Source organism: Branchiostoma lanceolatum, chromosome 17 (assembly GCF_035083965.1).
Source record: "Branchiostoma lanceolatum isolate klBraLanc5 chromosome 17, klBraLanc5.hap2, whole genome shotgun sequence".
NCBI lineage: Eukaryota > Metazoa > Chordata > Leptocardii > Amphioxiformes > Branchiostomatidae > Branchiostoma > Branchiostoma lanceolatum.
The window spans coordinates 10,549,412-10,571,820 of NC_089738.1; the positions used below are offsets into that span (position 1 = coordinate 10,549,412).

Genomic DNA, 22,409 nt, shown 5'->3' on the forward strand with positions numbered 1-22,409 from the left:
TCTGTCTTATATATAGTTATGTTAAACTCCTTAGATACAAACTAAGGCACTAAAGTAGACTATTATGTACCCTAACTGAAAGCATAAGAATTCCACAAAACCGCTAACATTTATTTTTTAGAATACGATATACAGTGGTCGGTTGTTACTTTAAATAGTGGGAATATATATAATAATTGAATTTCGTAAACCTGTAAGTTTGCTTCCTGTCAATATCACTGAGTGAAAGGTAACTAAACGCAACCAGATCGTGCTTTGATTTTGTCCTTTGAATATGGCGGAACCACTTTGCCCCTCAACACCAGACTCCTAAAATTAAGCCCTACCGTTTCTATCAACACTTTTAAAAAAGCTGCCCTAGTTCACTACCACTCCCTTACTACCAACAGTTTCGACCCCAATAACATATGCTCATGGCTCACTCACTGCCAATGCTCTAAATGCACCCCTTTTTGAATTCTTCATCCTGATCCTATATACATTTCACTATCATATCTCTGTCCAACAATTTTTGTTATCATCGTTGTCGATATTGTTTATTATTGTTATCATTGCTATTATTATGTGGTTTATTTATCTTCTGTTGGTGATATGTTATCATTATTGTTGTCAATATTATTATCATTATTGTTATCATCGTTATTGTAAGTGTTATGATTATTATTGTTACGTTTTGGTTTTATTGAAATTCTGTTGTTGTTTTTACCCGGACTGGGACCACAAAGGATTTCCTGTTTCCCTCTGTCCGTTTACACCATGATGTAATAAAGCTGAAATAAGTAAATAAATAAATGTTGGTATAACAGGACACTATGTAGATCATGAATCTGTTGCAGTTGTTTTGATATCACGGTTTTCGTGGTGACCTAACATTATATAAGAATATGTATTCCTTTCATGACTACTGTTCTACAGAATTACTGTATCAACCGCGAATCTATTTAAGACACAGCTAAACCTCGTTTTACTGTTCGTAAACCTCGCTACGTTAGATGCATTTACTGTAGCTAAATGTTTTGCAGACACAAATGTCTAGCGAGGGAGTTTCTGTCCCATCTCCTTCCAGTAACGTCCGGTCATCATGTCTCTGGCCTTCAACATCCTGACCACGAACTCAGGGAGAAGGGAGGTTCCCTTCTGTCCTAGCCCAGCCTTCCGACCAACAGACACCACCATAATGAAAGGATCTGAAAAAGACGAACAAATAAAAAGTCAATCTCTATATATTAACCAATGCTTACGTGTAAGTTTCAATTGCATACAGGTCTGCCTTCTTCCCTGTTCCCCCCATCCCCCAATACACTTATCCCATACAGCATTTCATTTCTTGTTTTTCTATACTTAGCTCTAAAATTACATGTATGATGTTTGATGTATGAAACCTTTTTAGTAGGCAATCTGATGTCTCTTATAGCTGCTACATTCTAAACGTGACAATGTTTCTACATCAAGCAATGCACAAGTCAATATTTCGTTTGTCCATATTTAATTACAATGTGAATATTTGTTAGCCTTTACAATCCATATATGTTATGCTTACCTGGCTTGTACTCCTTCCTGGTCCCTCCAGTTTCCTGAGCAAGGATGTTCTTAACCAACAGATCTGCATGCATGCCTGCCCTGTACGCCATCTTGGTCTCAGGGATGTTGGTGCAATCCCCGATGGCATAGATTCCCTCTGTTCCCTGCACCTCGAAGAAGTTGTTGACTTTCAAGCTCCCATTGTCTTCCATACTGGAGGCTGGAAAACAAAGTGTTTAACATGATGTAGACTTCTTCTGTGGTAGTGCCACAGTAGTGCCATAATAGTGCCAGAGTACTGCAGCAGTAATACCACAGTAGTGACAACGTCACATACAGCAACTACTGATAGAATGACACTTTTTTTTTAATTTCAGGATGCCATTTTGTCTTCCATACGCTAGACTGGAAATCAATACGATGTTGCATGTAAATGGAGACCTCTTTATGCTGTAATATTACCACAGTTTTACCGTATGAAAGGTGTTAAAAGGTGCTTAAGCACCAAGGACATTTTTTTTTCTTTTTGTAAATGCTGTTCAGTACCAAGGACAGACACACAACACATGCATGGCAATATAACGACACCTTAGAAATCGCCCATGAAGAGTAAACATTACATCTGCATGTAGATAAGATACATTCCAGCAGAACCATCTTACCACTCAAGTTCCTAGTACATCACATAGTGCATGTTAGGCTTATTTTAAACATACACTTACGACAGTGATGTTGAAAAATCTTGATCAGATCACAGAGCATATTTTCTGTAAGCAAAAATTTACCTAGACTGTCCTTGTAGGCCATGCTGTTGACCTTCAGCCCAGTACACGGGATGACCAGGTCAGCTGAGATCTCTGTCCCCTTGTCCGTCACGACTGTAACATTCTCCACTCTGTCTGTCGGCAGCTGGTCTAGGTTCGTTACTCTTTCACCTGAAGATGAGAACAAATAAAACAGTACGTGATTGTTATCAAGCATGACATAAAGGCATATGAAGGCGTTAATCATAACATATAGACTCCTCTCACTGAGGAAAACACTAAAAAGACACGTTCAATGTAAGCTAGTAGGTGAGCAATAATAAAATATAAATGGCATATCCAGTGAAGCAAACATTATCATTTTTGGACGAAAATACTATAGCTGTCAAGCTTTGCTGATGAATAAGAGGACAAATATAACGTTATAGTCCGGATATGAGGATAGGTAGGAATAGTGAGTGAGGTATAATACACTACTATTGAATTCATGATCACCTACATTATATTTACCTATTTTTCTGAAAACATTGTTGCGGTCCATTTCTTAAATACCATTTCGAACTGACTTCAAACTTACCCAGTACAAGCTTGACACCCAATCCTTGCAGGATTTCTTTCAGTCTCTTCTGAAAGGCATCGCTGGATTCACCATTTACCAGTTTGTCACGAGGGTGGATCAGCGTCACCTAGAGAATATCAACAATCATTATGTCAGATTCTGCAAGACAACAAGAAACGTTACCTGTAAAATATCGGCCCAAACTTTTCATGATTTTAACTGTCACATACCGTTTCATATCATATATCAGGAGCTTACTAAAATGAAGATAGATTTCATTTGTTTGATTTCAGAAGCTATAGTGGCAGTAGGACAGATATATTAAAGAAGCTGTTAAACTGTCAGACATTTTGATCAAGAGAGAAATATTCTGTTCTAGACATCATACCTCTTTGTCCTTGTAGTCAGTCGCTATCTCTCCCGCTATCTCTGTCCCGACAGCTCCTCCTCCTATGATGACAATCTTTTTTGCTGCTTGCACCTGCAAACACAGGAAATGGACAAAGGTTAAATTGTTGTATACACGTGGTTTATAGATAAGACTGCAATCGTTCAAGAATGTTATTGTTGTATTTTATATATGCCTGCATCCGGAGTGACAATGGGTAAGTTACTCCTACTTCATACAAATTATGAATACATGCTTTCTGCATACTGTTACTATAATATTAAAATCGCGATGGTTTTATTTCGAGGTTTTCACCGTGAATTAATTCATAACACCGCGAGTGTGCTTTCCAATTTAAATTTCATAACTACTGTACTATAGAATTGTTAAAACGCCGCGAAAACCGCCTTTCACCTTCTACCGCAAAAGTAAGTCCCCCCGAAAACAAATGAATCTATAGTATGTTAATTAAGATTACCAGTTTGAGAACTGCTTCGCTCTTCTCCGTCACTTCTGCCGTTGTCGTCATTCCATCTGGTAGTTTTCCGGGGAAGGCACCCGTGGAGCCTGTCGCGAGAACGAGGTGGCTGTACTTCACCGTTTCCCCGCTAGCGAGAAGAACTGTCTTCCCCGCGGCGTCGATCCCAGTAACGGCGCCTTGCTTGAAGTTTTCACCGAAGGTTGGGGCGTAAGGTATCAGGATCTTCTTGGCAAAACCTCAATAAAAAAATCAAAACACAATGATATCGCTCCCAACGTACCTATCGAATCAAAGCATTCAGCCAGCTGATGTGATTATTATGAAAATAATCATGATTATTGTTTTTAGATCGATACCTAATATATGTGTGTATAAAAAAATAGTTAGTTTATATCCTGAATCTGTGACGAACGCAATGAGAGATGCGCGCCAAACTGCACCAAACAACAATAAATGACTGAAGGTTGACAGTATCACGTAACAAAAAACACCTAGATGGCCCATGGACACTGTCTATGCCGGCAGCTATATGATTCAAGTTTCTACCACCGAAAGGTCTGCTCGGAGATTACCAGAATTATGTTGAAATGCCTAATGAAAAAAAGGCTTACCTGGTTCAGTACAGGACCTGACAGCCCCGACATTGTGGTACAACATTTCCTTGGGGTCAATCAGGGTGAACCTTGCCTTGTTCTTCAGGTTTCTGGCGAGTTGAATACCGGCATAGCCCCCTCCAACAATCACAACATGGACGTCTTCACGGTCCAGCAAAGATGGGCCTGATCCCATGCTGTGTTTTTTTCCTACATGCATAGAAAATTATACACATTAGACTGGAGTGCACCCCTTAGGTGTTGTCAAAATATCACCTTCATTGTTTATTTTGGTTTTCAGGACAGACTGTTACTTGATACCTTCTGTGTCTCCATATGTTTGCCAGTTTGAAGAATTTCAACGCAGGAATTCATAAAATTGACTTTGCTAGAAATTGCAAAACCCAGTATCATACTGTTCAAAGAAAGAAGGAATGTATGCAATTTGATATTCACCTCCAAGGTAAAAATATGGATATGTTTATACTGTGGTAACAAAATACCTAGTCAAGGGTCAACAGGCGGAAAGTATTTCATTTCGGGAGTAAAAATCACTACTAAAAAAACAGTAATCATACCACAATGAAAATTTAAGGTACAATTTTCTGTATCAGGGCATTTAGAGAGCACAAGTACAATCAACGATTCATTTCAAACGTCCTCGCACTGATATGAAAATATTGAGAATTAGAAATATAATGCATATTCATAATACACCCCCTTTATACAAAAACGTGCTGTCTGTAATAGTCATTAGAATGCTTAAACATTAAAGTTAAACCCATAATTTGTTACTTACCGGTTAGTTGATTCAGATATACGACGTGATCTTGAAGCACCTAAGCGTAGTTACCTGCGGTATTGAGTGACAGGTCTGCAAACAACCTTATTATACTAATAGAGGTCACACAGCCAGGCTTCTACTTCAAGCTCTTCCTGACGTTGAATCCAAATGGTCTCTTCCCTTGCTTTTGAAAACGCAAACTAAAATGTCTGGGACCCTAGACAAGGCCGTGCTCAGTCGTGGTGAGTGTTAGGAATATTTTGTTGACACGCGATGACTTGCATTTTTCGCGCCGCTTGTAACAAAATATGCAAGGTCAACGACCAAACGATCGGTGAACTTTGACCATGAGGCCGGGCTTCAAACACCAGCCGAACTCACGCATTGTGCTTTGAATTCTTTGTTTGCCAGGCAATCTTAGACCAATGCAAAAACACTGTTTCAAGATTTTGCAAAAGCAGTCACAGCAACTGCTACGAATGAATCATTAGATGGTTCCACTATCATTTTACCAGATTAATTGTGCTTTTGCTCGTCGTGAACTCATGAATATTTGATGACCCGTATCAAATGCCGACGGCAGCAAGCGACTTATAATCGCCCCCTTCTCTTCCACCTAACGATATAATCCAACACATTCTGAGCATTTGTTGTATTTTGATGAGTACGTTTTTTTTTTAGGCACAATGAAACAAATTAGGATTCCGTTTGCACAGCGCGACGGCTACTCTGGGATGACGTATATTTGCTTGTATGATATATATGGTGTATATGATATACACGCAAATACGTATACGGCCTCCCAGAGTCACTGTGGCTATACCGTTTGCATAGCAAGTTGTATTTGGTAACAGATTGCTCTTCTAGCTGTATATACGCCGGGATTCTTTTTTTCAGATTCCCCCTAATTACTTGTAAACCGTCAGCATTATGTATGACCTACAAATGTGCAGGGGATGATGTACAAGTGAAATAAAAATGTTACAAAGGCTTTGGTGTCATTATGTATAGTATTCAAACTCAAAGGTATACAATAACTTTTTTGAGCAAAAAGGTTGTCTGATTATTACTTAGGCCTCCTTAGACTTCGGCCAATGGTAACCACAACAACGTCAAAATGACGTCATTACATGACGTCATTTATATTCAAGCTATCAGTTGGGATCCGCCGTACGTCCCTTATAGTAGGGTGACTTGATTGAGACGTACGCTACGTGTGTCAGTGAAGTTTGCAATCGGACAAAACAGATGTTGTTTTATACGGAGGTTGTCTTTTTTTATTTGTTCGTTAGTTACGTTTGCACATTACCATGAAAGTGAGCCGAACCAAACACGCATGGTTGAAATACTATGTTTTCATCTTGTACTAATTATCACAAAACATAAATCAGAAGATACGTTTAGTCCTTCATTACCAAAAAAAGTCAGACCCAACAAGTCTATATAACATGCGAATTCGTATCTGTATCTGTATCTATATAGCCGGTATAACCGCCATTCGGCTCAACACACCAGCTTCGAAACTTGAAATTAGAGTACCCACATGTCACATTGTTTTAAACAGTTGTAGCAAAATATTATTTGCCACTAGCCTTCGGGCAAGGATTTGTAAAGATTTATCATCATCATCATAGTTGGGTGTACAAGCTGTTTGGTCAGCTACTCAAACTCGAACTCCAGCCCAGATCCTGCCATCCGTTCACGATACTTCTGGTCAAACTTGGTGCTCTCCTTGGCCGAGAAGTGGTTCTTCCAATCTCCAACGATACCTTGGGAGAAAGAAAGTAGTTGTTACCACATCCTATTGTATACTGTCTGTATGACTTGAACTAGAAGCAAAAACACCCATCATGACTTAATCGTATAGTAAAGAAAGGAATATAGCAAAATTTCTGAAATCTCATGTTATGGCGATTTCGTTACTGTATAAAATTATGAATGTAACGTTAACGTTAAAATAACACTATAAGTGTAAACTAGATAAGATAAAGATAATGTTCTTAAGTCAAATGAGGAAAAGAACTTTCAGTTACGGAAATCATAACATTGATTAGTTTGTGAGCATTAGTCATCCAGGTCCCAGAAATTGAAGAATAAAAGTGTAATTGAATCTATACCGCCGGGTTACCGCATTTTATTTTCAGACGTTTTTTTTAAAGAATTTTAATTTCCTTCACTGATCAAAAGTGTCAGGTGGCGCATGAAACGTCTGTGAATAAAATTCGGTAATCCAGTGGTATACAGTCAGCAACAATTTTATTCTTCGATAACAGTGATCTTTTTTACCTTTCCTGACGATATTCTTTCTCCACGCATCAGATTCTGCCAATGACTTTCTCATTGACTCAAAGCTACAACTGGTCAGCACATGGGTCAGATGGTCATCGGTCAGTTCTTTATCCAGGAAGGCTGCTATAGTCTTCACTGACGAGCGAAAATCCTGCAAATAAGTACAAATGTATTGATACATGTACTGACGAACGTAAGGTAATAATGACGGCTTTGGTAATGATCCATCTCATTTTTTTTCCATTTGATTCTCCTGTAAGTGTATTTGAAAATCATACCCGTACTTTACCTTTTTCAGATCTTCATACTTGACAAAAAGGAAGTGAGGGTCATCTTTCATTTGCCACCAGCCCAACACGTGGTCAAAGTAGTCACCATAAACTACTGCAATGAAAAAGCATCGATGTGTATAATTATCTAAGGTAAGACTAATTTGATATTATGAATGTCATCCTAATATAGCTCAAAACTAATGCGAGAAGGTGAAAAAAATCCAGCAAAAGAATTCTGCTAGAATCTCAAAATTACAGAAACACATATATGCTAGGACAAACTGAACCACAGAACATTGTTTATAAAACAAGCAACAAGTCTAGTCTTTATTTGTATATCAAAATTCAAAGAAGTACTAGGTTGATGACGATCGAATTCGAAGGAGGTGGGATGTCTTGTTCTTCATCCAGTTCAATAGTGATTGATTTTGTGACTTTATTACTTGTTGTACTACTAGGTAAATTATCAATGAAGAAGGAGCGTAACTTTAGACACCATGCATTTTACATGCCCTAACTTTTTTAAGAATTCAGAATAGCTTTATACATTCATTTCACTGCTCAATGAAATCCTCACTTTCTCCATCCTGGAATTCCAGGTACATTTGGGATCCACATGCGCATGGACCTCACAATTACTCTTTTTGTAATCTTTCCACTATACTTTTGTCTGCTATGTCGACATGTCAGATATTTGTCACGGTCAAAATGCTCTACTTCTACTTGGTGGTCTAATCTAGGGTTAAGTTATCGGACATTTGGAAACTTATCAAGTAAGTGGATCACAAAATAAAGAATTTTGAGGAAGCAAAATGTCTGGACAGATCTAGACCTTGGTACTTGGAGCTGCCAGGCCTGGCGGTGCCAGTCGGAAGTGCAGATGGGTATGCATCAGCCGGGGAGATGGGCTCTCTCGCAGCTCGATGTAGTAGGGTTGCTGCTTTTCTGGAGGCAAAAACTCAGGCGCTTTTGGTGATGTGTTTTCATTCTTTCCGCCAAGAATCTTATACACAACTTCGTACATCCAGTTGGTACCTTGAAGGAAATACATAAGTTAATGATGTTTTTGACATACGAAATTTCTGGTGATCTGGCTTTAAAGAAAATGTACATGTAAAAGTAGCCGCAAATAACAAAATGATGCAATTTCAAAGACGTGTAGACTTTCAATCTGCAAAGTCTGGCGATAAGTTTAAGTCTTTATTACATTGATGTAGTTGATGATGCACAGCCTTTTTGCAGCAGCACCTACCACTTTTGGGGTAGCTTACTATCACCACATCATCGTCACGTATCTCAAACGTCTTCATCGCCTCCAGGCTTTCCCTTGGAACCATAACTGGGAACAATATTCCCTGGTACTCCGCGTAAGGAGGTGGCCCGGGCAGGGGTTGTTGTTGCGAAGATGCCATGCTGCTGAATGCTGCAAGACCGAAAAGAAAAACATTATTATCATTGTCCATATCGTTGAAGACTGGCGAAAAGATATTTCTAGAATTGAACTTATTGAAAGCATGACCAGGAAAGAACGCTGAAGAAGAGAGCATATTTTTGTGAAGCAGTTTGTGCCCTCTCCATTTGAAAAAAAGTTACATTGCGATGCACTCTATTCAAATATTTGCTTTCAGATTGTCACTAGCAGTCCGGGTGGGTTAAGGTCATTGGCCGTAAGAACGTCGCACCCATAGACTTTAGACTGTGTGAGTCAGTCAACATTCAATACATAGACAGTTCTTTGTGCGCGCGCAAAAGTGTACAAAGTAATGTTAACACACTCCGAGTTATACTTTTCTGCTACGTTAATGACTACAGTTACATGTCTGATAATCGTCGTTGATCCATGCTATCGACATTTCCGGGATGTCTGACACTGAGTTCCCGGTCCAAACTGACTCAGTGCACCGTACAATGTGCCGGTTAAAAGGCCATATCAATCGATCAACCTACCTTGATGATTAACTGATAGATAGGTAAATACATGCGGTAGCTAAAGGAGTTAATAAAACAACAAACAATACATTAACACCCAAGAACCAACCGTGATTTTCGTATGTCCCAAAATTTAGTTTGCACCTTGACCTGTGAATCTGACCTTTGTTCGGAGTGACCGATCCGGAGTGACACGTCATACCAGAGGGAATATTTAACTTGCTTCTGTAAACTTGGTAAAAATCAAACTTTCTATTTTGTATGCGGCTCGGGAAACAATCCCATAGCCACCTATATAAAGTTGACGTCATGGTAACAGAAATGATATTTTACTTGTAGGCAGTCCCATTGAAACATCGTAATAAACCATTCCCCTTTATAATAGCCATTTCATGTTTGACGGGAATGACTAGAATGATCCCTCCGGATCTCTATATATATTAGCACGTAATTTGACTCTTGGATGTCTTTGTACATACACTGTCTTACAACGCAAATACTGTACAGTCAAATCGAATATAGAATCAAGCGTCTAATCAATTAATTTTTAGCAGCCACCAGAGTATTTTCCTACTTGCTTCCAACAAGCACGTTTTTAATCTTAGCAGGATACAGTGTCGTAATAAATGATTGCGAGTTACAAACATTGTCAGCTTTATTGAGTGCTAGGATAAAATGAAAGAACACAAAATGCTGGGGGGGGGATATCCGATTCAGTTTGAACATACGGACAGAGGTCGTTACCGCCACTGCAGAAGTATCTTCAGAGGTACCAAGATTTTAACTTGAATTTTAATTAATTAGGAAAATACTTGATATTAACAATAGACAGTCTACGTTTTACACTACGACATTTTATGGTTAAGTATCCCTTGTGTTCTTCAAAATTTGCAGTGAAAGCCTGAACTAGTTCAAATGTTATTGATTATACATGGCCTTGACACCGCATAAAGCAACGACACGTTTTCAATCATTGTTGTATCACCATGAAATGAACCAAAAATTCCTGTATTCAAGATTCAGTTTTGTTTTTGAAAGTAGCTATCACGTTCGGATGTACGAGGTGTTTAGTCAGCTAGCTACTCAAACTCGAACTCCAGCCCAGATCCTGCCATCCGTTCACGATACTTCTGGTCAAACTTGGCGCTCTCCTCGGCCGAGAAGTGGTTCTTCCAATCTCCGACGACACCTTAACAGACAGAAAGTAGTTGTTACGGCACCCTATTGTATATAGTCTGTATGACTTTGACTAGAAGCAAGCAAAACTAATATTTCACCTTCACAACTAATCACCACTAATATAAGGAAATAATATATTTGAAGATTCAAGATTACAAAGCTTGTCGAATTTATGTTACTGCAATGACGTTACAAACTAGATAATCCCAAGTTACTGTTATAAAGTCAAAAGAGGAAAAGGCCACTAAGATCCCATATCTTCGTTGACGGACATTAACGAAAGTCATATCTCAGACTTCTAATTTCATGAACATCCCCTTGCCATACTATGTAAAGCTCCCGAACACATTGTGCACAATTCTGTGTGCGACTCTCTCATGTACATGTTACGATATGCACTTAGCAATGTTACATGGGTGATTTTATATACATTGTAACGTTACATCTGCAACTTAGCCTAGGCTATAGGACTACCATGAATAAAATTTATAATTTGGTATCTGAACTTATTATAGCTAGCTCCCGACTATTCTTTGCGGAGAGGAGACTCGGGAGTTATAATAAGTTTATAACCAGGCTAGCACATTTAAGTGTGTTATCAAATCAACCATGCAGTTCATCGATCATCAGTTCAGCTAATCTCTTATAAGCAATATACAATTTCTGAGGAAACAGAATTTGAACAGAAACGTTAACATTCATTTTTTACCTTTCCTGACGATGTTCTTTCTCCACCCATTAGATTTTGCCAACGTCTTTCTCATTGACTCTACACTGTAACTGGTCAGCAAACGATCAAGATCTTCATCGGTCAGTTCTTTCTCCAGGAAGGCTGCTATAGTCTTCACTGAAGAGCGAAAATCCTGCAAATAAGTACAAATGTATTGATACTAACGAAAAGTGATCATGGCGATATTGGTAATGATCCATCTCATTTTTCATTCATTTGATTCTCCATAAGTATATATTTGAATATCATACGCATTCCTTACCTTTTTCAGATCTTCGTACTTCATAAAGAGAAAGTGGGGGTCATCTTTCATTTGCCACCAGCCGAGAACGTGGTCAAAGTAGTCACCAAAGATGACTGCAATGAAAGAACATTGTCATTCATGATGATCTTAAAAGATATCTGTAGGAGTATCAGATGTTTGTATCAGCAAAGACTTTTACCAAGCAATAGTAGAATTTACTTAAGAAACTGCATTACGACATTGTCTTTCTTTATCTCGTTGTACTACAGGCATACTGGTAATGGTGGAGGAAGAAGCATAACTTTAGACATCATGCATTCTACATGATTTACATTTAGTTCTCTTTACGCAATGACTTTAAGCATGTATTTCACTGCCCAAACAAAACTCACTTTTTCCATCTAGGAAGTCCTTACTGTGCTGTTCCCAAGATTCTGGAGTCTTAAGATGCAGAGTTTTCTGCAGGTAGTAGTAGAACGACACACAAACATCCTTGGGGTTCCGCATGATGACAATGACTTTCACCTACAAATGATGATATCATCGTTAGAGAGCAATTTCTATTGATATGTACTTTTTTATTAGCCTCCGCACGTGCATTTGGGGTCCACGTGGACCTCACCATTATTTTATCGAAATATTTTCAGTACTACTCTTGTCTGCTAAAGTTTATAAGAGATTTGTCATGATGGTGTCATGATCAAAAGGTTCTGCTTCTCCTTATCTAAACCGGATCTTAATGATCAGGCAATTACATAGAAACTTGAAATATGAGTGGATCACATTGTAAAGATAAGATGCTTGAGGTATCAAAATGCCTGGACTGAACTAGACCTTGGTACTTGGAGCTGCCAGGCCTGGCGGTGCCAGTTGGAATGGCATATGGGTTATCATCAGCCGAGGAGATGGCCTCTCTCGCAGCTCGATGTAGTAGGGTTGTTTTTTTGGAGGCCAAAGCTCGAGCTCTGAAAACTCGGGTCCTACTGGCGATGCGCTTTCATTCTTTCCACCAAGAATGTTAGACACAATTTCCAACATCCAGTTTGTACCTTGGAGAAAATGCAGCAGTTAAATGACGTTTCCAATTGTGACAATAAAAACGTGAGAAAGTGCAAAATAAATGGGATAAAGTGGGGAGAGGTGGCAACATCCACGGAGGTTGGGGGGTTGGGCAGTACCCTTGACAATGCTTCCCATAACACAAGAAATGTGGAAGGCGTATCCCGGTGTGTTTAGCTGGATCGCGCATGCGCACTAAGTGAGACCAATCGGGGGAGATACTTAGGTGATTTTTGCCGCTAAATCAATTAACTCATTAATCTGTCATTAACTCACGAAGCAACGGTGGTCAACACAGGACGAATTTCCTGCAGTGTACATTCGTTTCAAGGGTATGTGTAAGGATATTTGAGATCCTTTACACGTCCTGCACACTGAAGTGGTGCATTTCCGAGAGTTTCTAGGACATGTAAAGGACCGGACGCGCCCGGTTTTTAAAGGAAAAAGAATGTGGAATTTTCAGGGATGTTTAAAGCAATTTCGGAATGTCAGGGACCTCGGGTTCTGGGCCAAACGACCTTATGGTATGCGACGCCACGTTACGTTAGCTAAAATGCTCGGTCACATGAAAAGTAAGAACGTTATACACATGTATATGTGATTAGCGATCGATAAACGCCGTTTTGCAACAGAACTTACCGCTTTTGAGAGAGCTTAGTATCACCACATCATCGTCACGTATCTCAAAAGTCTTCATCGCTTCCAAGCTTTCCTTTGGAACTATAGCTGGGAACATTATCCCTTGGTATTCCACGTAGGGAGGTGGCTCGGACAGGGGGTGTTGTTGCCAATATTCCATGCTGAATACTACAAATTCAAAAAAAAAGGCAAACATTACTGTCATTGTCCATATCGTTGCAGACTGGTGAAAGATTTTTTTTTTACTTGATACGACCACGTCACATGCAACCACTCCCTCCCGACTGATTCCCAACTGCAAACTCTCTCATGAATCGAAATGTACACACCAACTGCAAACTCTCTCATGAATCGAAATGTACACACCAGGGAAGCATCAAAAAGGGTCCATGTCGTTATTACGTATACACAAAATGATCAATAAAACACTGTGCGAAAAGGGTCGATTTCCGGACGTTTCAATGATAGGATATTTCCGACAATATTACGTTTCCGACGATATTCAGACGTTTCTTGATCTCGATATCCTAAGTTTACGGATCAATATCTGGAGCCGGAAACGGGAACACATTTAATCGCAATATATCCGGATCCGAATATGTTAAAGTTTTGTTTCCGGATACCAGCCGAATATTCCGACTTTCCAGTAACGTATGCGGATTTTTTTTCAATGGAGAGACCGCGAATACGGATAAATATCTAAAGCCGGAAACGGGAACACATTTAATCGCAACATATCCGGATCCGAAAATGTTAAAGTTTTGTTTCCGGATATTAGCCGAATATTTCGACTTTCCAATAACGTATGCGGATTTTTTTTTTAAACGGAGAGACCGCGAATACGGATAAATATCTAAAGCCGGAAACGGGAACACATTTAATCGCAACATATCCGGATCCGAATATGTTAAAGTTTTGTTTCCGGACATCAGCCGAATATACCGACTTTCCGGTAACGTATGCGGATTTTTTTCAACGGAGAGACCGCGACTACGGATATATATCTAAAGCCGGAAACGGGAACACATTTAATCACAACATATCCGGATCCGAATATGTTAAAGTTTCGTTTCCGGATATCAGCCGAATATTCCGACTTTCCAATAACGTATGCGGATTTTTTTATCAACGGAGAGACCGCGAATACGGATTAATATTTGGAGCCGGAAACGGGAACATGTTTCATTGGTGCATATCCGGATCCGGATATGCTACCGTTTTGTTTCCGGATATCAGCCGAATATTCTGACTTTCCGGTAACGTATGCGGGGTTTTTTTCAACGGAGAGACCGCGAATACGGATTAATATCTGGAGCTGGAAACGGGAACGTTTTTCATCGTCGCATACCCGGATCCGGATATGCTGCAGTTTTGTTTCCGGATATCACCCGAATAGTCCAACTTTTTGGCAGCGTATTCGGAGTCTTTCTGCAACGGACATCCAGCAACTTATCGATGAATATCTATAGTCAGAAATGCATATCCGTAACACTGAGTCCTCAATGTATACGGAGTGTTTTTGCTCCTGAAATTATATATCTGAGATACATGGCAAAGAAAATACGAAAAGCAAGAATACTTTAAATCACTCTGTAATTGTTTAAGTCCTATATCTGAACAGTTTCATGGTAACGATTCAAGTTAGGCATATAGATTTGGTTATCGGTAGATGTTCGACAACAGCGGAAATAGGTATATAACTTACTACACAGTGAACAATCTTTAACAGTCTTAATTGTGGTAATATATGTACAAAACATTGCTGTTATAAGTCCTGGAAATCAAGGTATAAGTAATTAAAAGTAAAAATAATATCAATAGAGACTATACGTGATATAACGTCAATATTCTGAATGAGGGTAATTGAAAACCAATGATACAAATCTCTTACTCGGTAAAGCAATGAATATAGAATGTATGCAGAAGGTATATCATAACATTTAGAGCTTCTACTGTAACCTCTATAAATACATCAGAGTATGAATCATACAAATTTTGCATAGGTATATTCACGTTGTAGTTTCCTTATGAACATTTACAATGTGTTTTCATATGATTCTACTAATTCTGGGCGTTTTACGGCACACCCGCAACGGCAATTACGGTCTAACATGTTATCCGTGTCACATCAAGGAATGTTCTGATACAAATAGTACTGCTTCTTAAACGTATAGGTGCTAACAGACATATCATTATTCCAAGATAGGCATGCGGAGGTCACACAGGTTGGTTTGCTGCAAAGATGTTGCTGCACTGGAACTGTCTTTACAACTCCCGATATGCTCAGCGGAAGATGCTGAAAAATAAACGTGGCTAGAATAAAGTAAATGTGGAGACGAGTCGAGACCTACTACATCAAATGCGCACCCTCCCTCTCCAGTGATATGACACAACGAAACAACGATCGAATCAAAAACAAGATGGTCTACAACACTAAAGACAGCAGTGACCGGATACCTGTTTACTTAAAGTTTAGCCTTGTCTAATTCCAGTCGGATCATGCATATGGTCAAATAACGATAGCTAAAGGTAAAGTGAACAAAGTCGGCTCAATAAAGAAATGTAAATTATGTTTCCAACAACGTTAAATACTGCCCAACTGAAACTTTATCTTTGTAGACTTCTCGTGACAAACCCAAACCAAGTCAATGGACTTTGCGATCAGTTGAGTAATAAAAACATTGAAACATATGGATGAAACACAAATTAGGAAAACGGAAAGGCATCGGACTTATTTGTAGACAGTACAGGTACAATACGCATTGCTGGAGAGACTTTGTACATAGAAACACGTGTCGGAGATAGGAACGCAGATTCCGGAATACCATGAGGAAATATGTAACATATACGGACAACAGATATTGTAAGATATTAACCGGACACGCAAATGAACAATTCCTGTGTCGAAATATTTCCGAAAATGCTGTGTGGAAATTCTTGTTTGGAAATGTCCAGAATATACGCGACATGTGTAACCTTCAGATTTGCTTAGGAATCTACCCTTCTCGTATAGGGAAGTAAATATGTTACATACACTGTATACGGAAAACTGGTATTCCCGGATATAAGGGCAAATAGAGAAAAACACATATCTGAACCACTTAAACGCACGTGGCACGTATACGGAAGAATCAGGAGTACTGCTTTTGCCTGGGCATAGGGTAGCAACCGTTTCTTAGTCAATATATTTAGCATATCTATGTATAGTCAGAATACAGAAACATGGGCTGTTGTAATATATCAATAACGCGTATTCGGTCTTACGAAACGCCCCTGTACAGTATCCAAAACAGAAACAAAACAATATCACGAAATAAAGACTGTTTTCTTTCGGATCGCATATGCATAAAAATAATTTCTAAATTATTTCAAGGTACTGTCAATGATAATGTCAACAGACTGAACAGATTATAATACCATTCCTGTATGATATGTTAAAGTTAAAACAGATCCTAAGGTCGAACTGAAAATCTAAAAAGAATTGAAAAATAAAAATCCTTATCAAATGATGTGGCTAGAAACACAAAATTCCTTTTGTTACTAAACTCGACAGGACAGCAGCAAAATAAAGTTTATTATCCTGACATTGCCAGGTCACAGTCCTCAATATGATGAGTATCAGGTCACCAAACACGTAGCATTTACTGCGAACTGATATTTCACGATACGACACCACTAAGGATTGTTGTTTTTGCTTGGACTTAATATATTCGGCATAGGTATATTCAGAAAATTTCTAATATTTTGTCAGGTATATTGACTCTTCTCTGTAGTCATGTTACAGCATGGATTTCTGTAGTATTCCAACCCCTGATATCTCCGTACACAGAGGGAAACACGTATTCGGAGTAAAGAAATGACCATTAACAGTATCCGGGAAAATGTTGATTACTGATATTCCGTATACACACATGTTTTCTATTATGATACATGTGGGTGGCCTGTTGTGCTTCACGGAAGAGCTGCTTGCAAACAATTTCTGTGAAACTCTCCTAGCTGCAAATTGACACACTAGAGTAAGAAATTACTAATTTCTGATGTATGTATTAGTTTAACCCGTCTCCAATTGTGGATATTGGAAGTTCAGTTACCGTGTTCTCGGCTTGTCGATGCTCCGCTGAGGTCACTGCACCCCGTTGTCCTCGTACCATCCACGTCGGTCCCGACTCCCGAGTACATGCAGGTCATTCCTTGTCTTTGCAAGTTGGTTCAGAAAAGACGAATCTCGCGGTGTATTCCGTCAGATCGTATTGAGAATAGGATGTTATTAAGAGACTCGGGCTCCGGCAGATACCTCCGGCACACGCTGAAACAGCTCACCCCGGCTCTTTCTCCGACTCTGCCGGAACCGTTAAGTTTGGCGCTAACATTCCAGGAATGCGTCATAGATGAACGGACCAATCAGAAATCAGGCATATTTTCCAAACCATCTGGTGGCCAGATCTTATCGTAATTGTGCACATACCAATGTCCCAACTGAGAAGACAGACAAGCCAGTATGGTTTTGGAAGGGTGCCCATATATATATATGAATATATTTCCATGGCAGGCCACACGCTTGTCTTCATATCATGCTTTAGCAATAGATTGATGCAGTTATTTCAATTTTGCACATGCATGTATAAATCGGTTATGGAAATCTAACTTAAGTTGCTTTGATTGGCACAAGATCACAAAGTGTGTCACTGTTTGGCTTAATGCACTCTTGCAATTCTTTTTTAGATTTCAAGAACTACCAGAAACCCGAAGTTGTGTATTTGCTGATCGATTTGATAGTTTCAAGCACGGAGACAAAAAGCTCCTCCTAGAGGCAACATATATTATTGTACCGACCGTATCTTGGTCATGATACGCGCAAATACGTCCGGAAATCTAAGTGTCCCACAATGCCCTTCTGCTATGGATTGTCATTTCCGAACTTATTTCCGGACAACTGTTTTGATTCTGGTCATTTTCGGAGTCCGGAATGCCTTCAGAAAACATACTTCGTATACGGACAAAAGATAAACCAAGATATGTCCTGGACACAAAAATGAACAATTCCGGAATCGGAATATTTCCCGATATGCTGTGTCGAAATCCCTCTTTGGAAACTGTCCGAAAACGCGACACGTTCAACATTCAGATTTGCCTGGAATCTTTTTTTAAATTTTATCACAGAGAACGAAATATATTGCGTAAACGGAACATCATCATCATCATCATCATCATCATCATCATCATCATCATTATCGTCGCCGCGTTCATCGGTTGACGATGCGGGCCATCATATGTATTCCCGGATATGTGGGAAAGTACAATTAAACGCATACCTTAACCTGGACTACAGAAACTAAAATGGCACATAATCGGTAGTACTTGCTTTGCATTAATAAAGGTAGCAACTGTTTTGGATTCGAAATATCATCGGATATGTGTCATGACAAAGTCAACAGATATCTTCGTGTATGTAAAGAAACACGCATTTGGAGTAATGAAACTCCCATGTACGGTATCCGCAAATATCCTAAGTCATATTTTGCTTGATCTGCAACGAAACAATTCCTGATTCAATATATTTCCGTAAATGTTGTGTATTGACAAAATGTCCGAAAACGTTCAGAATACTTGGCATGTCCATTTATGTGTAAAAATTTCGGATTTTGTCCAGAAATAGACCGCTTTAGCGCTTGACAACAGATGTCACTGTATACATAACGAAATACGTATCCGGAGTTATGATACGAACTTGTAAAGAATCCGGTGAATAAAAAAAAAATTATATTTATCCGGATTTGCTAGGAATTATTTATTGAATCACAATATTTCCGGATATTTCAGGTGTCAAAATAAGTACTTGAAAATATTCCATATATTTGACATGCCCAGTGATGTGTCAAACTTTGGATTTGTCCGGAAATGAATAGCAACATTTTCGGAGTCAATACATTCCCGGATATCTTACCTGTCACGGCAGAGTCAGAATACAACATGGATTGCCGAAGTATCTTAACAACAGATATCTCCGTATACATAAAGAAACACGTATCCGGAGTTACGATACGACCCTGAACAGTATCCGGAAAAATAAAAAGTTGTATTTATCCGAATTTGCTAGGAAATATTTCTTGAATCAAAATATTTCCGAATATGTTAGGTATCGATTTGAGTACTTGGAAACGGTCCGAATATGTAACATGCCCAGTGATGTGTCAATATCGGATTTGTCCGGAAATGGACCCCTTTCGCGCAGTGAAAGTTCTATGTTGTTGAAATCACCGAGAGATCAAATTAGGGTCAGAGATAGAAACTCTACTGTGTTTATGGTTGCGTGCTGATGGTGTGACGGTCCTCATGGGGGGGGGGGGGTAGGGTGTCACACAGGTGCATATATTACTTATTAGTCGCCTCGGATGGGGATGAGTAAGGAGAGATTCGTCTAATAATAACATGGAGTGAGCCATGTGTAGCCTCTACCACGCGGATCACTTGAAAATACAATGTGGTAGGAATTGGACCAATAGAGTGAATTTGCCATGGGAGCCGGCTACGAGGAGAGGGATAGGCGACCCACGCTAGCGCCGAGCTAGTTTCTTTGTACTAATGATGGGGGGATTCATTTGATACCCTTTGTAGATACCGAGTCCGCTCCGTGGGTCACCTTTTGTCCCTCTCTTTGTAGCCGACTTCCCCGAGTTAGCATGCTATTCACTCTAGTATTTGGCCAAATTCTGCCATTTTTCCAGTGATCCGCGGGGCCTGGTAACGTTATAGCTATAGAGGCTACGTCAGCAGGGGTCGTGGCGTAGTTGGGAATCAAATATGACACATGGTGGTCCTTCAGGAAACGGGCCACAGCACCCGAGTACAATTAGAACGGCATCGGAAAAAACACAACATAAGCCCCAATTGCAAAAAAGCCCGACACGTAGAACCTGCTAATGAGGCTATCATTTCTGATGGCGAGGGAGCAATAGTGGGACTGGAGAAAGTCTAACACTTGTAGTTTGAGACCAGTTAAAGAAATTAATAAGACAGAAATGACGCCCTCAGACTGCCTTCTTGAAACAACGCATGGTTGCAAGATGTTAAGAGTAAGACTGACCTATTGAGTATTTGGCAAACTAGAAACTGAGTAATAGTTGATAATAATCTTCGAATACGTTAAATTTGCGTTTGACTTTGCTAACTTCATAATCGTTTTGACTCACCAGGTCCTCAGGGCACGCCTTGTGACATACAGACGATACACACTGATAAATCATACAAAGCCTTGGTTGAAACCTGACCTATGTACCTAGTGACGTCATGATCGCTGTGGGCAAAACCTAGGGGGCCTGCATGCCCTTTTACGTAGAGCGTAATGAGCCGTTTTGATTTTACGTAGAGCGTTGCCGACCCCTCCAATTCAACGTAGAGCGTAATCGGTGTATTTTGCGTCAACCTAGCCTGTTTGTGTGGAACCGAAGCGATCCATTTTTTACGTTCGCTCGGGGGGTAAGCCAATAGAGCCGTATTTTGTGATGGTTTAGCCCAGTTAGCATCCTTTCCCCAATAGTTGATGACCGACCATTTATGTCTGATGCGGAATAACGAACTATAAGACTTTCTCCTCCAACTGTATCTGTACGCAAGGCTTATCATTCATTCATTCGTTCATTCAGTCATTTATCTATTTTACCAGGGACTTCACTTTGTTTGTATTTCTGAAGATTCCGTGTAGTTTAGCTAATTTGCTTTAACTGAGGGCCTGCATGGGGGGCTAGTGATTACGAATTACGCAAACGTTTTGCCGCCGACTACAAATTATACTTTAAATTCTCAGAGCTTATTACGAATAAGGTTAAATCACTAGGCTTCCCAAACGACTTCAAAACATTGTGCAAGATTCAACTATTTAGTTTTGCGTCAAAACTATTGATTTTATCTTGATGCAGTTGAATACCGATATCAGTTTCGGACACCTTGCATTAAACGTATTAGTGATAATGACCAAGTTTAGACTAATTTGTCAAACACAATGACTTCTGTATCGAATGCAGTCTAACCTGTTTGTTTTCTAATAGCGAAGAGGCACTATTGAACTATGAACTTCCACACCTGACATGAGAGGCCACATTTGAGCCGGATAAACACCACAGCTTGCTAGCGCTTATGAATGATAATCTTTGATGGTGAAAATGTCTGTGTTCGTGTATTTAGAAATAATAATGTAACGAGGGACCCATGCTATCACATACGCTGAAGTTCTCCCAAATCCACTACAACGTATTTGAAGGGAGTATGAAAAAAGCGTAATTATTACATCTATATATAACTTTCTACGTCGCATTGCAAACATTCTTCGTAGATCTAGAATTTTTACTGTGAATATATTCCTAACTGTGAGGCACATATTGGACGACAATATATATTAGATAGATTGGACGACAAGATATATTAGTAATGATCCGCCACGTACGGAATTACTTCTGCATGGAATGAAATCGAATCTGTCTGGTCACGTGGTTTTAGGTCTTTTTATCTTGGCAATGGGTCAGTGAAGTCATGCTTGTCTTGAGCATTGATGTTTCTGGCCTAGGGTGAAGAGATGCTGCTTCAGTAAGAAAAATCCTGGCAATGAAAAAGCATTGCCATGGCGACGATGTAAGGTTTGCTATTATCAAATCATTCTGGGGACCAATATTCAAGTTAATTTACATTGAGGCAATGATTCGGGCATGCGCACACATTACCAGGACCGTAACTAAAATATTTTCTTTGCTATTTATTCACAACATGTGCGTTTTAAAGTCCAACTCTCATTACGGAAACCAAATTATGATATTGTCCTCTTAAAAGTTCTGTATCAAAATATGCACAGTGCTCTGTAAGAAATTACATCGTCCACACCGTGGAGAAATACTTTCATACACATAATTAACATGCAGGAAATGCTCTGTAACAAAAAAAGGCTTACCATTACGAAAAAAAAAACTCGTCACTCTATTTAAGGATGA

General features: G+C 39.4%; 3 protein-coding genes across 5 annotated transcripts; all 3 read right to left on the minus strand.

Annotated features, from left to right (window-relative positions):
* Positions 1-90: 90 nt before the first annotated feature.
* On the minus strand, positions 91-5,407 carry LOC136422716 (ferroptosis suppressor protein 1-like). Of its 2 annotated transcripts, none has more exons than XM_066410565.1 (8): positions 5,160-5,407; positions 4,325-4,516; positions 3,711-3,949; positions 3,233-3,325; positions 2,863-2,971; positions 2,307-2,456; positions 1,541-1,741; positions 91-1,187 (listed from the first exon to the last, which is right to left on the minus strand). In XM_066410565.1, the coding sequence occupies exons 2-8, from the start codon at positions 4,500-4,502 to the stop codon at positions 1,033-1,035; spliced, it is 1,125 nt and encodes a 374-aa protein (XP_066266662.1). In that variant the 5' UTR covers positions 4,503-4,516; positions 5,160-5,407; the 3' UTR covers positions 91-1,032. The 2 variants fall into 2 exon arrangements, with proteins under 2 accessions (XP_066266662.1, XP_066266661.1); XM_066410564.1 differs by having other exon boundaries at positions 5,106-5,406.
* Positions 5,408-6,425: 1,018 nt separating this feature from the next.
* On the minus strand, positions 6,426-20,672 carry LOC136423517 (sulfotransferase 2B1-like). 2 transcript variants are annotated; one of them, XM_066411707.1, is made up of 7 exons: positions 20,622-20,672; positions 13,432-13,599; positions 12,568-12,782; positions 12,126-12,258; positions 11,752-11,846; positions 7,377-7,530; positions 6,426-6,859 (listed from the first exon to the last, which is right to left on the minus strand). In XM_066411707.1, the coding sequence occupies exons 2-7, from the start codon at positions 13,589-13,591 to the stop codon at positions 6,750-6,752; spliced, it is 867 nt and encodes a 288-aa protein (XP_066267804.1). In that variant the 5' UTR covers positions 13,592-13,599; positions 20,622-20,672; the 3' UTR covers positions 6,426-6,749. The 2 variants fall into 2 exon arrangements, with proteins under 2 accessions (XP_066267804.1, XP_066267803.1); XM_066411706.1 differs by lacking the exons at positions 6,426-6,859; positions 7,377-7,530 and adding exons at positions 10,223-10,769; positions 11,469-11,622.
* Positions 8,478-9,806, minus strand: LOC136423519 (sulfotransferase 6B1-like). Its single transcript, XM_066411708.1, has 3 exons — positions 9,690-9,806; positions 8,904-9,074; positions 8,478-8,686 (listed from the first exon to the last, which is right to left on the minus strand). Exons 1-3 carry the CDS (start codon positions 9,778-9,780, stop codon positions 8,478-8,480), a joined length of 471 nt encoding a protein of 156 aa, XP_066267805.1. The 5' UTR covers positions 9,781-9,806.
* Positions 20,673-22,409: the final 1,737 nt, after the last annotated feature.